At 41.6% G+C, this 15,536-nt stretch overlaps 1 protein-coding gene across 1 annotated transcript in view; it reads right to left on the reverse strand.

Annotated features, from left to right (window-relative positions):
* CDHR5 (cadherin related family member 5) overlaps positions 1-15,536 on the reverse strand; it is a 53,676-nt gene that overhangs the window by 21,322 nt on the left and 16,818 nt on the right. The window contains exons 5-10 of the mRNA XM_089523429.1: positions 12,630-12,728; positions 10,408-10,515; positions 9,457-9,627; positions 4,094-4,184; positions 1,169-1,266; positions 312-515 (exon numbers count right to left, since the gene is read on the reverse strand). Coding sequence (XP_089379555.1) covers positions 312-515; positions 1,169-1,266; positions 4,094-4,184; positions 9,457-9,627; positions 10,408-10,515; positions 12,630-12,728 — 771 coding nt within the window. The remainder of the gene's footprint in view (positions 1-311; positions 516-1,168; positions 1,267-4,093; positions 4,185-9,456; positions 9,628-10,407; positions 10,516-12,629; positions 12,729-15,536) is intronic.

Below are 15,536 nucleotides of genomic sequence, written 5' to 3' on the forward strand. Positions count from 1 at the left end.
GCACAGCTAAGGAAAGGGGGAAGTTTGGGCACCTTGCACTCCATTGAAAAAAAGACCTGTGCACATGTAAATCACACTTATGCATAAGCATATAACTAGCAGGATTCTGGCCTACTTGTATTATAATGTGTACCTTAATGATTAATCAGAGCTTGGGACAATTACGGTTTTGGAGTACAAATCACTCCAGTGGTCATGCTGATTGGGGGAAATATAAGGGCTGTAGTCCAAAAATATTCTCTCTCTCTCCCTTCCCTAAGCTCTCAGCTTGGTTGCTATCATCTTGCCCATAGCATCAATCAGTTCCTTACATTAGGGAAGTCATAATCAGCTGCAAAAATCTTCAGGGGTACTGAAGGTCTGCCGGCCTCCATAACCAGGCTGGAAACAGGCATGTCCACAGACACTGTTCCCATGTAAGTAGTGTTGAAGTCAGGCTTGTAGTCATTTCTATGTACAACTTTGATTTCCACAGTAGTTTGAGAATATCTAAATGGATTGTTTTCTTGAGAAGCCTAGAGAAAGAGAGATTGAGAGATGTACAGATACCAAATTCTTTCCTTGGGATAACAATCGCTTAGAGGAAGGGAAATTGTAAGTTTGTTTTGGATAGGGCCTTGAGAATTGGAATTACAGATTTTATTGTTATAATCCTTGACTCTGGCTTCAAAGTTATCACAGAGTGGGCAACTGCAGCTCTGGGTTTGGAAAAAAGTATTTTTTTAAAAAAATAAGAAAAGTTTAACAGTGCAGAGATTACAACCTATTTAAAAGATGAATATTCTTCCTGAGGAGTTTGGAGGGGTTGAGGGCTACAGAAGCAGCCTTTCAGGGCAAAAAACTGACACCTGGTGATAACTCCAGGGCAATCTTGAGGCAAGCCCTTGTGATGTTATGGAGAAGGGTAGTGATGTAATTAAGCATAATAGATGGCCAAATGCAGTTGCACTGAATGTGCCATTCAAATAAATAATGCCAATCTAATGAATGAGGAAAATATATACGTGGATACACTTTTCAAGGCAATGCTCTCACCCTGAGATTTCTTCCCTGCTTGCCCTGAGGACTGGAGACTGCCCTGTCACTGCCCAATTCCTTTCCCTTTAACAAACATATATTCCAGATCCACTGTTGAAACTCAGAATAATCACATTTTAAAGTGACCTACCACAATATACAACATGAATGTCTGTAGTGTGTTGGCAGGCTTATTCATTGTTATATTTCCAGTAGAGTTGTTTATTGAGAATGTGTTGTAATCATTTCCTAAAGAAAATAGGAAAAAATACATCTTAGCTTTTAAAAATCACCACCAGGAAGACTATGTTATGCAGTGGATATTGTCATGCATTTGATCATGTAAGGCCTGTTATAATTCATAGTATCACAGCCCACTTTAGGATAAGGCCTCAGTATCAAGACAGGCAAAGAAATATTTAGACAAGTTATTACCTTATATAAGTAGACAGAGAGAGTTAAACCTTTAAGCTTTTGGCTATCTAACCAAGAGATCTGCCTATGGAGCTGGATAGCTTATGGAGGATGGAAGTCAAAATGTCGAATGGGATTCCAAATAGGAAAAAACAGAAAGAACAAGCAAAGCAAAAGCAACACTGGCAACCACAGTTCTGAGTTCAGGGGTGGGTCTACACTGGCCAGAATACTCCGGGCTTCTCCCAGAGTATCCTGGCTCCAAAGCTGTACCAAATTCCCCCCATTAGCTGGATGTTACAGAGCAATGTCAGATAGCTGTCTACACATGAGTCTGCCGTGCCTCCCAGTGCTGCAACCGCTGGCATGAGTCACTTCTTACATTGAAAACAAGGCACCCAATGTCAATCACATGGCTGGGTGCCTCGTTGTGACCTCAGGGGTAGTGATGTCTGCTAGCGGCAGTGGTGCTGGGCACTATAGTAGGACATACATGTAAAACAGCCACCCAGCATCGCTCCGGAGTGCTCCAGATTTTCTGAAGCAAATTGTGAGTTTTAAAATACAGGTTAAAACATGGATGGCTCAGAGTTGATGTGGAACTGACATCGTATCGTGTTTTATGGTTGCCATCCACTGTTAATGTTACAGAAGTAACTGTAGTATTTTTACTATCAGTGTATAAGTCAATCTAATTTATGGCACCACTTAAAGCGAGGACTTTTCCTTTTTTTTACCTATTGCCTCATCTACTGTATTATAGTAGTGTATACAATGATGAAAAACCTACCAGTAATACAACATTTTGGGACTAATGTAGAAGAGACTCTGCTGAGATTGTTGTTATGGGTAGAGAAAACATTGACATTGATGTAGAGTCCAAAATTGTTCAAGGAGCACTGATAAGAGTTGTGCGGGGCATGGGGAGATATGGCGCTAACAGGGTGAAAGATATTTTTCGAGGAAGACAAGATCGATGCTTAATATCTATCCCATCTTCCAGTCACCCTGTTAACCCAAAAGAACCGAGGATTGTCCCAAGCATACCACAGACCCTCACCTTTCTCCTATGCAATGCTAGGTCAGTGAAAAATAAATCACACATCTTATATGATGTATAAGCATCACATGTATCACAGAGACCTGGCTGGGGGAGGATAGCTGTGTGACCTGGGCTAAAACTCTCCCGGCAGGGTACGCAGTGAAGGAGCAGGTTAGGGAAAGTGGGCGTGGGGGAAAGTGGGCTAGGACAGATCATCCGGAGACATGGTGCATGGTGTTATCAGTACGCTGATGACACCCAGATCTATCTCTCCATGTCTCCGACTGATACAGTGACTAAGGACAGCACCTCTCCTCTGGATGCCTGTCTGGAGTCAGTAATGGGCTGGATGAGGGAAAACAAACTCAAGCTGAATTCTGAGAAAACAGAGGTACTTGTGATAGGTACCCTAAGTCTGGGCAGGGAAATTTGTCATCCAGTCCTGGATGGGGTCACACTTCCCCAAAGGACAAAGTTCGCAGTTTGGGAGTACTCCTGGACTCATCCCTACAGTTGTCATCACAAGTGGATGTGATGGCCAGGAGTGCTTGGTACCAGCTTCGGCTGATACGCCAACGGCGTCCTTGTCTGGACCAAAAGGACCTTGAAACAGTAGTGCACACACTGGTAACCTCTCGGTTAGATTTCTGTAATGTGCTCTACATGGGGCAATCTTTGTACCAGGTTTGGAAGCTTCAGCTAGTTCAAAATGCTGCAGCCAGATTGGTCGCTGGAATATCCAGGTCAGACCATATAACACCGGTATTAAGATCTCTCCACTGGCTGCCCATTAGCTTCCGGGCTCAATATAAAGTGTTGGTTATTACCTATAAAGCCCTATATGGCTTGGGCCCGAGTTACTTGAAGGAGCGCCTCCTCCCACATAATCTGCCCCACACTCTCAGAACAACAGGGAAACAACTGTTAGAGTGCCCGAGAGTGAGACTGACAACAACTCACCAAAGGTCATTTACATAACAGCTCCAACCCTCTGGAATAATCTTCCAGATGAAATTCGGGTCTGTTCCACCTTGGATGCCTTTAAGAAGGCCTTGAAGACTCATTTATTTCGGTTGGCATACCCATCTGATACCTTGTAGAACGTTATCCCCTGATAGAAGTTCATTTTATCAACTGATAGATTTTATGGTTGCTGATTTTATTCTATTGTTGTATGTATGTCGTTATATGAAGATTTAAAAATTGTACCGAATTGAATGTTTAGTTATGATTATTATGTGAACCACTTTGATCAATCGGAAAAGCAGTATAGAAATAAAGATTATTATTATTATTATTATTATTATTATTATTATTATTATTATTATAGTCTGCAGTCAAATCAGAGTTTTGCCCCTATTTCATGTGGACAGGACAAGATGAAGTTGGGGGAAGCCAGTGTAAATGGCCCTGGTAGACATGTCCCAAGACTTCCTAGCATGCCATCCAATCCAAAATCTCTAAATGACTCTGAAGTTTTTTCTGAGCTGAAATTCCTCACAGAACTGCTGGCGATTAGAAACTCTAAACCACTCCATATGTTGAATGATGTTAAGTAATATGATTAGAAATGATAGCAGCCAAGATTACTATTTCTGCAATTAGGTACTACATACTCACCACCAGCTATTTCGTATACTATAGTTTCATCCAAATCTCTATCCCCATCAATAGCATAGAGGGGTCCTGGCTCCAAAATCAAGGGCTCAGTCTGCAATAATAAGGAAAATTATTTTTCAGATATTTCCAAACCAGGGCTTAGCATAATTCCACATGCTATCAGTTTTGCCCTCAAATTGGGGTGGTGTTGGTTTTTGGAATGAATTATATTGAAATTGAATAACATACAGGACCACTGATGACACTAATGAGCATGTAATGAATAAATTAACTAAAGGCCTTTTGGAAAGTATGTCCTTTTGATGACTCTGCCTGTGACAATTGCTGTGGTGCTGGTTTTTCACATCTTCCCTCCTTTCATGGTAAAGAGATAGTCAAGAAAGTCTGACCTGAAAAGAACCTGGTTGGTTTGCATATCACCACAAGCCTCAATGTACCTTCTGTGCTTACAGGCAAAATCTGAGGTTTGTTGCCTGGTGACCAAGTCCATAGCATGGAAGCAGCAGCCACTATGGGCAAAAGGAGTGGCTGCCACAAGGAGAGAGCTATATGTTCAGACTCTAATATGGGCACAATTCATGATACACGTTACGTATGATTGCAGTTAACCTGCCATTTCCTATAGGTAAAATGATTACTAATAGGCTCTACTGCTTCAAAGATGAAAATGTAGAGGCAGGCTTAATGCTGGATATAAAGAAAATGAAAATAATGACCATGGAAGAAATACATCAATTCAACCCAGACAATGAAGAAACTGAAGTAGTTAAAGAGTTCCTGTACATAGGATCAAACATCAATCAGAATGGAGACTACAGTCAAGAATTCAGAAGAAGAATAGGAATGAGAAGGGCAGCTATGAAGGAAGTAGACAAGATCTGAAAGAGTAAAAATACACAAAAATTCAAATCATCCAAGCCATCATATTCCCCATCACCACGTATGGATGTGAAAGCCAAACAGTGAAGAAAGTGTATAGAACGAATATCAATTCATTTGAAATATGGCGCTGGAAAAGAATGGTGAGGATACTGTGGACAACCAAAAGGACAAACAAATGGGTCCTTGAATAGATCAAGCCTGAAGTCTTCTTGGAATCCAAGGCGCATTCCGCACGTGCCAAAAGTATGTGCTTGGCACGTACTAGGGTTAGAAAGGGTTGTCCTTTCCGGATGCCCCTAACCCTAGTACATGCCGAGCACGTACAAAATGGCGGTGCCCATTCTACATGGGTGCTGCCATTTTGATGTAGCGGACGCTTAGCGTCCGCACATCTTGGCACCATTATGATGCTGTAAGTGCACCAATGGTGCCGCAAAAAGAAGCCGCTTTTTGCTGCTTCTTTTTGCTGCGCGGAGGAGTCGCGCGTTTTGGCCACTGAGGCTCCTCCACGAAGAAGATGAAGGCGCCGGCAAACCGCCCTTTTGGGTGGTCTGGAAAGCGCCCAAGATGACCAAACTGAGGCTGGAGTATTTGGCTACATTATGAGAAGGCACAACTCAAAGACAATAATGCTAGGAAAGGTATAGGGAAGCAGAAAGAGAGGAAGACCACACACTAGATGGCTAGACTTAATCAGAGACATCATGTGACTGAATTTTCAGGACCTAAGCAGAGCAGTAGAGAATTGGGGGTCTTGGAGATGTCTCATCCACAGGGTTGCCATGAGTCGGGATCAACTCAAGGGCAGTTAACAACAACATACTGCTGGACAATATCTGTCATAGACATATACTATTGGCTCTGGTTTCATCTTAAAGCCCATGATCACTCAGACAGTTGCAAGGGATACAATCGGGGCAGCTATGGAGGGTAGCATTGATGGGGCTAGGTAAGATCCTCAAATATAAAGATATGTAACTGAATACCAAAGTCAGGATCATCCATAGCATCACATTTCCTACTTGAATGAGAAACCTGGACAGTGAAAAAAATTGACAAGAAAATCACTTCTTTTGAAATGTGGGCTGGAGGAGGAGTTCACTGTTATCACAGACTGCCAAAAAGTCCAATAAATCAGTGCCAGAGCAAATCAAGCCTAGCCTTTCACTAGAAACAAAAATGAGTATGTAACTTGAGGCTATCATACAGGACATACCAGTAAAATTCATGACTCACTTCACAAAAATGTCAATGCTTGGGACAGTGGAAAGCAGCAGGAAAAGTAGACAACCACTTTACAGATGGATTGACTCAGTAAAGGAAACCACAGCTATGAGTTTGTATTACCAGAGCAAGAGTGTTAATAACAGGACTCTTGGAAGTCTCTCATTCATAGGGTTCACTGTTGAAGCTAACTTGATGGCATTTATACACAAATAGGGTGTTATGTGACAAAAAGGGCTCCTATATTATTAACAATTGTGTGGAAGAGAAAGTTACAGGTCCTGAAATTATTTTTTTCAGGCAGCTGTTTAAAATATATGACTCCATCTTCTTTTTTTATGTGGGCCATGATAGATACAAATATCTTGTCCATTGCTGGTCAGTAAGGTTTCAGTGTCTTTGGCTTGAAGTGCCATCTTGCTAGTACTGCTACTCAGTGACCTGGTGAGAAACTGGAGATTTTGCATCAGCTCTCCTGGTACAGATTTGGGGTTCCTCTACAGAAATTTCTTCAGAGTCAGGATCCAAGCATGGGAAGAAAGGCTATATTTACAAAGGCTTAAAAATCAGTAGGGCAGTCTTTAGCCACACCACTATGGTGCTAGGGGGAGGGGAAATGAAGGATAAATTATAGATCCATGCTTGAGTACATGTATGGAAATCTGTTTCCTTGTATCTTTGTATCTATGGTGCAAATCATGTAGGCTATGCTGGAGCCAATCAGAAACCATATTAGAGCAGAACAAATAACAATCTAAGCAGTGAGTAACAGGCTCTTGTCCAAACAGAGAGTGTGTACTTGTACCATTAAAAATAATACATCTTGTTTTGACGAGCAAGAAAGATTTCTGTTTCTTTGCATGACTTTCTCTCTTGTTCCTTGTGCACAAACAGGAGGGAGGGTCAGCTAGTAGGAAGGAGAAAGCATCACAACAATCAGGTGCATTGATCTTAGTGGCTGTGAGAGTCAGTGGCGTTTATCACACTGAGATTTTTGGGTATTTTTGGAGCTCAGAACCGGGGTGACTGTGGGTCCACGATGCGGATTCATGTCATAACGTGAATGTGTTATCAGATGGGATTCCTTTCTATGGGCGCTCCTTCCGTGGCACTTCCGCAGTGATTCCAAAGTGTCCCCTCATTTTGGTAAAATTGGAAAAAAGTGAATTCACAGAATTCGCTTTCAAGCTCACTTCGATTTCACTTCGAATTGGTCTGGTGTGGAAGATCACTCCGATGTCACCCCCCTTGGCCCCCTGCATACTGCTCCTTCATCCCCCTCCTCCTCCTTCATGCCATCTCGTCCTCTCTGTCACCCTGCCACCAATCTCATCATCCCCTGACTGCTCCTGCATCCCCATCTCGTCCTCTCTGCCACTCTGCCACCCAACCCATCATCCCCTGATTGCTCCTTCAGTGCGATCCTGGTCCCAGTGACCCTCTGCGACATATCCCATCATCCCCTGACTGCTCCTTCAGCCCGATGAAGGATGACAGCTAAGGAGGGGGCAGGGGAAGTGGACAGCATCCAGAGCCCCACTGAGCATGCGCAAGGGTTCCAATTCGAATAGTTGAATCCGCATGGTATGCACCGGTGTGGTAATGCAATTTGCACTCCACTTTTCATGAATCCGCATCATGTGATTTGCCTTGGGTGCGATTCCCCCTCAATTCGAAAGGGCAACGGAAGGGCAACCAGGTGTGATAAAACATCTACATTACGACATGAATTCGCATAGCTGAACCAGGAGTCACTCTGCATCTGACCTGCAAAAAGCCCGGTGTGATATACTCCAGTGCTAATGATAGAAAATACAAGCCCAAAATGCGTGTGCATAAATGTCTAGTGACTGAGCACACAAAAATATATGTGTGTGAGCACAGACACATCTTCCTACAGTGCAAATTATGTGACTGTGCATATGTATACATGTGGAAGGGGGCCTGGTAGCAAGTTTGTTCTACCAACTCCCAAACATGGGGCTGGCCTCTGTCTTAAGAGATTAGGTTAGAAAGCTAGTACTGGAGAAAAGAGCTGGCAGTGTCTGCACTTAGTTGCTCCAGGTGACAATCACTCTTTTGTTGGCCTCATCAGCACTTCTAAAACCCTCCTCTCCTTTTCCTTACTCTTTCTTTTAATTTCCTGGTTTCCATCTTCAGATCTGCAGCTGTGTGGAATTCCACAGAAGATGAAGCTAAGCATCTCAGGAAGTAGAATCTGATTCAGTAGAAGAAAAATAGCTTCATGTCTCAAGCCATGCTCTGTTCCATTCTATATTATGAATCATACTAAACAGTTAGTGGTAGTCCATGATTTGCAGTTCTTTTCTTTTTTTTTAACCCAAAACTTCTTGGTACAGCTTACACGTGAGGGAAGAAAAGCAAGCATGGAGAGACTTCTTAATCTTCTCCCCATCTTATTTTTTTTTAATCTCAAAATTTCTCCACAATATTTTTCTGGTTTGAAGAGTAAGATATTTTGAAGATACAGGGATCCTATTCTCTTCTCTTTATGAATGATAAATAATTTTTTGTGAGGAAGATAATCTTGAACTTACTATTTAAGATGTTGCCTTTTCTGCATGAACAAAGTCTGCCACATGTTGCTTTGCATTTCAAAAAGAGCTGGGGAGCTCAATTTGACATATAGTTTGAGCCTTGGAAGAAGTACCATCAGTGGGGTTATAAAATGAGTCCATGTTACACAGAAACTGGTCAGCACCACCTATGCATTTTGGGAACAGCTATCATAGCTCTGCACCTCATTTTGGTTGGTACCACCAACTCAATTCTGTTTTTTTTTATTACATAGAAGACTGAGACACTTATTTCAAAGGTATTCTCGTGCCACTCATTGGCGTGAATGCTGTATGGCTTCGCATAGTAGTTCTGCAGGCAGAAACTATGCTACAGGTAGCTATTCACTGCTTCCTGGTCTTACCATAGAGCCACTGCAACTCCCATGGCCATTCTGTGCATAAGTAGGCATAGGATGGTTGTGGCAGGGGTGCAGTGTGTCTACAGGCTTTGGTCATTGTAGAGGGAGGAAGAAGATATCAATCTCTGCATTAATCAAAAATAAGACTTAGGTAAGTGTAAGGGTGACCTATGCCTGTCTATACCACTTACAGGATGCCAGTCTTTGAATCTAAGAACAACAAAGCACAGGGACATGGAGGGAAAGGGAGAAGCAGGTGCAGGGAGGGAAACCAAAATTAAGTAAAACAGCTTTGACAGATACAGCCTTTTGTACATACCACATTCTCTGAGATGTTGACTTTGCCTGTGTAGCCATAGTTGATGCACATTATGCGACCTCCAATGAGAGTGCATGGCTGAAACCAGGGAGGTCTGAGATCTGCCTGTAGGATGTGTATGGTGATTGCTGCAGTGGCTGTGTGTGTATCTATTGCATCAGCACTTCCATCCTGTACAAAAGAAAAAAACAAGGACAATAAATAGGAACATGTCCATCTGTCAAAATATGCTGTTCGGTGTAACTTCTTAGACCAGACCAGACTCTATTGATGTCCATCTAGTGCCCCCAGTCCATGTAGCTTCTGCACTGGTGTACATCACCTAAATCAGGGATGTGGAGCATGTGCCCCACCCAAGTGTTGCTGGACTACAACTTTCATCATTGCTCACTATTGGCTATGCAAGCTAAGGCTAATGAAATTACAGCTCAGGAAGATATGAACTATCACATATTCCCTATCCCTAAATAAATAGCCAATTCAACTAAAATTGATCTGGCTGATTTAAAGTCTAATGATCAGTTGGATGCAAACCCATATTTATTTCCCAGTTACTTCCCTTACTGACTTCTGAGCATGAATCACATGCTCCACATCCCTGATTTAGGTGATGTACACCAGTGTAGCCAAGGGTCCGTTTAGGGGAATTTTATTATTATTGTTATTAGCTCAAATATTGCAAGAGGGGGCCACTGTGCAAGCACACTCATTTACATAAGTTAATCAGTTACCTGCAATGAAATGAAAGCAACTTTGTGTGTGAATCATAATTTTTACTCTCAGACCAGGCCTATGGAATATGAATGTTATCAAGATTGCCAGTGCTAGTTGGACTTGCCAGCATCAGCTTTTGTCCTGAACATATAAAGAGGATTATTCTGGTGAAGGATGAAATGCACACAGTAGGACAGCTGCAAATGACCAGATGTTTTGTTCACAGTAAAAACTCACCATAGCATATAAAGTAAACTCCATTAAGTTAGTTGTTTCATAATCCAGGGGTTTGAGCAAGGAAATTTGTGGATTGTTAACTCCTTGTATATTGAAATATTCCAATTCCTGTAAATAGACAAGCAAGAGATTTATTGTTGTTGTGTGTTTTCAAATCATTTCTTGAAAGAGATAGAGACCATCAAAATCTGTACATGAAGACTAATATTATAATTCTTTTTTTTAAAAATGCCATTTTGTATCATTCGTGTGCTTTAATATTGTACTTCCAAATCTCTCTGGAAGCCAAAATGATCAAATTGAGGCTGTTATACTTTGGCCACATCATGATATGTCAAGACTTATTAGAAAAGACAATAAAGTTGGAAAAGGCAGAGGGAAGTAGAAAGAGAGGATGGCTGCGTACCAGATGGATAGACTCGATCCAAGAGGTCACAGGATTTGCAGGAACTAAGCAGAGCAGTGGAGGATAGAGGGTCTTGGAGATGTCTCATTCACAGAGTCACCATGAATCAGGGTCAACAACAACAACAAATGCTGAGAGAGCTGGATTGTGGAATTTCTATGGTCTCCACTTGACTGATAATATAAAATAGTTTATAGCAGAGTTTATAAAATAGAATTATCTTTTCAGCTAGTTATATGCTGATAGAGATTGGTTTACCATCCTTTTTGGGAAATGGCGGAAAAATTTCTGTTCATGCCAACAGAACAGGGGTGCACAAAGTGTGCATCAGGGGATGAATGTGGCCCACCAGACCCAAAAGTGCACTCCCCAAGCTTCTGGAGCCCGCCCCCATCCCACAAAGCGGACATACTACCAATACTTTAAACTGCTAACAATCTTGGCATGGACAAGCCTCACCTTGTTGCAGCAATCAAATGCTATGCAAATGCTACCCCTCTCCTTCCATCCCCTCTCATTCCAGTCCCAGCTTAGAATCTTGTCCCTCTCTGGCAGACACTCCCATCCCCTCATTCCATTCACCTCACTCACTCCAGTTCTGGCTTAAAATCTTGTCCTTGGTTGCAAATGCTTACACCTCCAGTAGCAGTGATGTAGACTTGAATCAATTGACTCAGACTCAGGATAAAGTCCATTCAATGACTTGACTTGGACTTGACCCTGCGGCTCCATTCCCACTACATAATAAACCAGTTTGCAAACCAGTTTGAAGTGGTTTTAATGCCCCTTGTTTGCACCAAATCCCTGGCATGGTTTGTCAAGGCCCCCCCGGCACTAGAACCATTTAAAGCACTTCTTCCGGACCTACATCTTTTGAGATAAATCGATTCAGTGCTAGTATGAACGGGCTGCAGATTAGAACTGGTTCCTGTGGCGTGGTCACCCCTATGAGGCAACTCCATATTAAATCAAATCATCGCTGAATATGAACGCGAAGTGGATTAAACTGAAATGGGTAGGTAAATCAAAGGCGTGGAAAATGTGAACGTCTATTCAGCATTAAATCGCATCATCAATTTGACTCCAAAAACGACTTATTTTGTAGTGGCAATGAGGCCTGCAATAAATGATGCACCAACTTGGCTTGACTTGTGACTTTTATATTTTTAGCAATTGACTTGCTAGCTTAACTTCACCTAGAAATATGATGAAATAGAAAACGGCTTTCCTCCTTTGAGCAATGCTTCCATCTCTGCTTTTTGCCTATCAGTCACATGATGGAAGCTGTACTTTATGTTTACTTAATAGAAAGCCTCCACTTCCTATAGACATGTGCCTCAAACCCATTTGCCTAGCACATTTGCTGTTTCCCTAAGAGAAACATGTCCTGTGCTATGAGGATGACTCTTGCCCACTGCTCCTAGGAAAGGCTTTAGAAGGCTCCTCTGATGTGCAGTGAAGACAGGCAGCTGAGTAGACCTTATTTTGCTAAAATGTAGTCTTGATAAATTGGCTATGATAATTTAACTTTTTAAAAACCTAACTGTGCATTTTTTGATCTTCTAATTATTGAAACTCCACACCCCAACAACAACACCCCTCCCTTTTTAATCTCCTGGATTTAAGGCTCAACTTGAGAGTTGACTTGCATAGTGTTTGCATGTAGGATCACCATAGTGATCTACTTTGGCATGCCACTTGTATGGAAAAAGTTTCCAGCTTACATCTGAAATGATGAATTTTTTACAGTCTTATTTAGCAATTGATTTATATCTCCAACGCAAATCGTTAGAGCTCAGTTGAACTATATACTAACCGTTGGACTTCCTGTAAGGTTATAAAATATTACATCTGCATCAGCATCAGTAGCAGTTACATTAGCCTGGGGCACAACAATTGTGTTCACTTTTGTATCCTGGGGGAGAAGAAAAAAGAACATAGTTTTTGGAGGCTGATGAATTTCCACTCCATCCAGCTGAAATTGGTGCTTTCCTTAGTGGCAGAATTCAAATGCAAAGGAATCTTGTAGCACATCTGAGATTAATTAGTTTTCTTAAAAATATAATTCATAGAAATATATGTGCATATATAGTCATCATCATCCCAAAAGAACTAACACAGCTCATTAGCATCAAATTGCAATCCAAATTCAACAAGTTCCCTATAGAGCCAACACCCAAACTCAGAAAATGTAACTCAGTGCACCAGCAGCCTTGCCAAATGATATATTGGAACATGCGTGCAAGCAGCTGCCTGGTGTCACAACAGAGGACCCTAGGTAGTGGAGGGATATCAGGGCTTTTCAGAAGGTTGCAGCAGCAATTTTTATTTTGTGTGCTGGACAAAAACATGACTCAAAATGGCCCACTCAAAGAACTTAAGAGTCATCTTTGAGTGAATAGCATCCACAAAATATTATCATTTTGTGTCAGTTTTGTTTGCATTCTTCACATTCCCTGGACCTCCTTTATTTCAATATTTTGGGCCTTTAGGACATTAATTGCTCATATTTGATTCATAGAATTATAGATTTGAAAAGTACCCCAGCTGGGTCAACCCCTATAGGTAAAGTTAAAGTTAAAGGAATCCCTTGACATGGTCTAGTTGTAACCAACTGTAGGGAGCAGTGCTCATCTCTGTTACTAAGCCGAAGAGCCAGCATTGTCTGAGGACTACTTCTGTGGTCATGTGGCCAGCATGACCGCACTGAACGCTGTTTCCTTCCCACCGAAGTGGTACCTATCTATCTACTTGCATTTGTATGCTTTCAAACTGTTAGGTTGGCAGAAGCTGGGACTAGTGACAGGAGCTCACCCCATTATGCAGCACTCAGGCCTCAGACTGCCAACCTACTGATCTTTTAATCATCACAAAGAATTGGCATCTTAACCACTAAGCCACCGCATCCCATTCAACTCTTATATTTTCCTATATTTTTTATTTTTGTGTTTAGTTTTTAGAATTCTTTTGATCGTCACATAAATTTTGTTGACTGGTTTAAGAATGCAAGAACAGCTAAGCAGTGTTAGACCTCAAGTTTATCTAGTTCAGCATTCTGACCACACAGTGACTAACCATCTTCCTTTAGGAAGCCCATGAGTGCAACTATACCTTCTGTCTCACACTCTTCAGCAACTGATACACAGAGAGATTATTCTCTCTGTTAATGGAAGTGACATTTAATAACCATCCTGACTTTTAGCCACTGATGGCCCCATGCTGCATGAATTTATCTAGTGCTCTTTTAAAGTGATCCAAGTTGGCAACTATCACTACACTAAGTAGCAGTTCACTCCACACTTTAAATATCTATTATGTGTTTCTCAAGTGTGACATTTCTAAATGAAACAGTCCCAAACATTGCAACCTATTCTCAAAATTGTCTATCCCCTGATAATTTTGGTTGCACTTTTGGTTCAATTTGTATGATATCCTCTTTTTTAAAAAATGCCATGAGAAAAATCTGTACACAGTATTTCACATGTGATCACACTAAAGATTTGTGTAAGGGTAGTATAATATTGGATAGCCAGTGTAGTATAGCTGTTTGAGTGAAGGACTTGAACTCTGGAGATTGGGATTTGTTTCCCTGCTTGGCCATGGAAACCCACTGGGTGACTTCAGGTGAGTCACACACTCTCAGCCCCAGAAAACCCCCATGGCATGATAGTGTTTTAGAATCACCATAAACAGGAAACTACTTGAAAGCACACAACAGTATAATATTGGCAGTTTTTATTTCTGATTCATTTCCTAATTATGCTCAGTATGGAATTTGCCTCCCCCCCCACAGTTGCAGTGAGTCAGCATTTTCACTGAGCTGTCTAACATGACCAATGATCTGAAAACCAGTTACTGTCAGCTCGGATCCCATTAGTATATGCAAAGTTGGGTTTTCTTTTGGGCCTCATTATGCATCATTTTGTACTGAATACTTGTTTTTTGTTTTAATATCTACCTTGGAGAGAACCTTTCGGACTCTTCATTATCTGTTTTTCTTTTTCCAACCTAAATAATATAGTATCATCAGCAAACATGGTCACCTCATTACTCACTGTTAACCCCAGCTGTTTCATCAGGAGATTTTTTTACATTTCAAGATTGGAAGATAAACATATTTTGCATTTTCTTCTGAGAATTTTGTCTGCAGTCTTGCACATGTCAACATATTGGCATAGCTTTTGCTTTTAACCACTGAGTGGAGTAAGTACTAGAGGGGAGGCTGTGTTAGAATATTATTTTTATGCTTTGATAAATTCTATAACAATTTATTTATTGTCTTTGTGGAAAACACATTAACTGCTTGAGCTGGCATTACTGTTATTTTAATGCATTACTTTCTGTACCTTTACTGTTTTTTAAAAACAGGCAAGGAAGAGGCTGTATAGACCGGCTTGAATCACCGGCATGGGGGCAGTGTGGGGGCTATGGCATTTGGATAATGCATGCCCCAATGATGCCTCCACACCGCATCATACTGCCTGCCTGATCACATGATGGGCGGCGTCACGGTGCTCCTTTGGCTTGGCATTTATACACCTCATGTTGAAAGGAGCGCTGAAAAGTGCCACCATGGTGGCAAGGATGGCTTTTGCTGGCTCTAAAAAGAGCGGCATTTTGCTGTTTCTTTTAGAGCCACCAAAGTGCTGGAATGGGGCCACGGCATGCAGCCCTGATCCAGTTCTCAAAGGACTGGCATCAAGCTGCCCCTTTGGGGCCATCT

This window comes from Sceloporus occidentalis, unplaced genomic scaffold, assembly GCF_023333645.1.
Source record: "Sceloporus occidentalis isolate IW3139 unplaced genomic scaffold, rSceOcc1.0.p SCAF_4, whole genome shotgun sequence".
Taxonomy (NCBI): domain Eukaryota; kingdom Metazoa; phylum Chordata; class Lepidosauria; order Squamata; family Phrynosomatidae; genus Sceloporus; species Sceloporus occidentalis.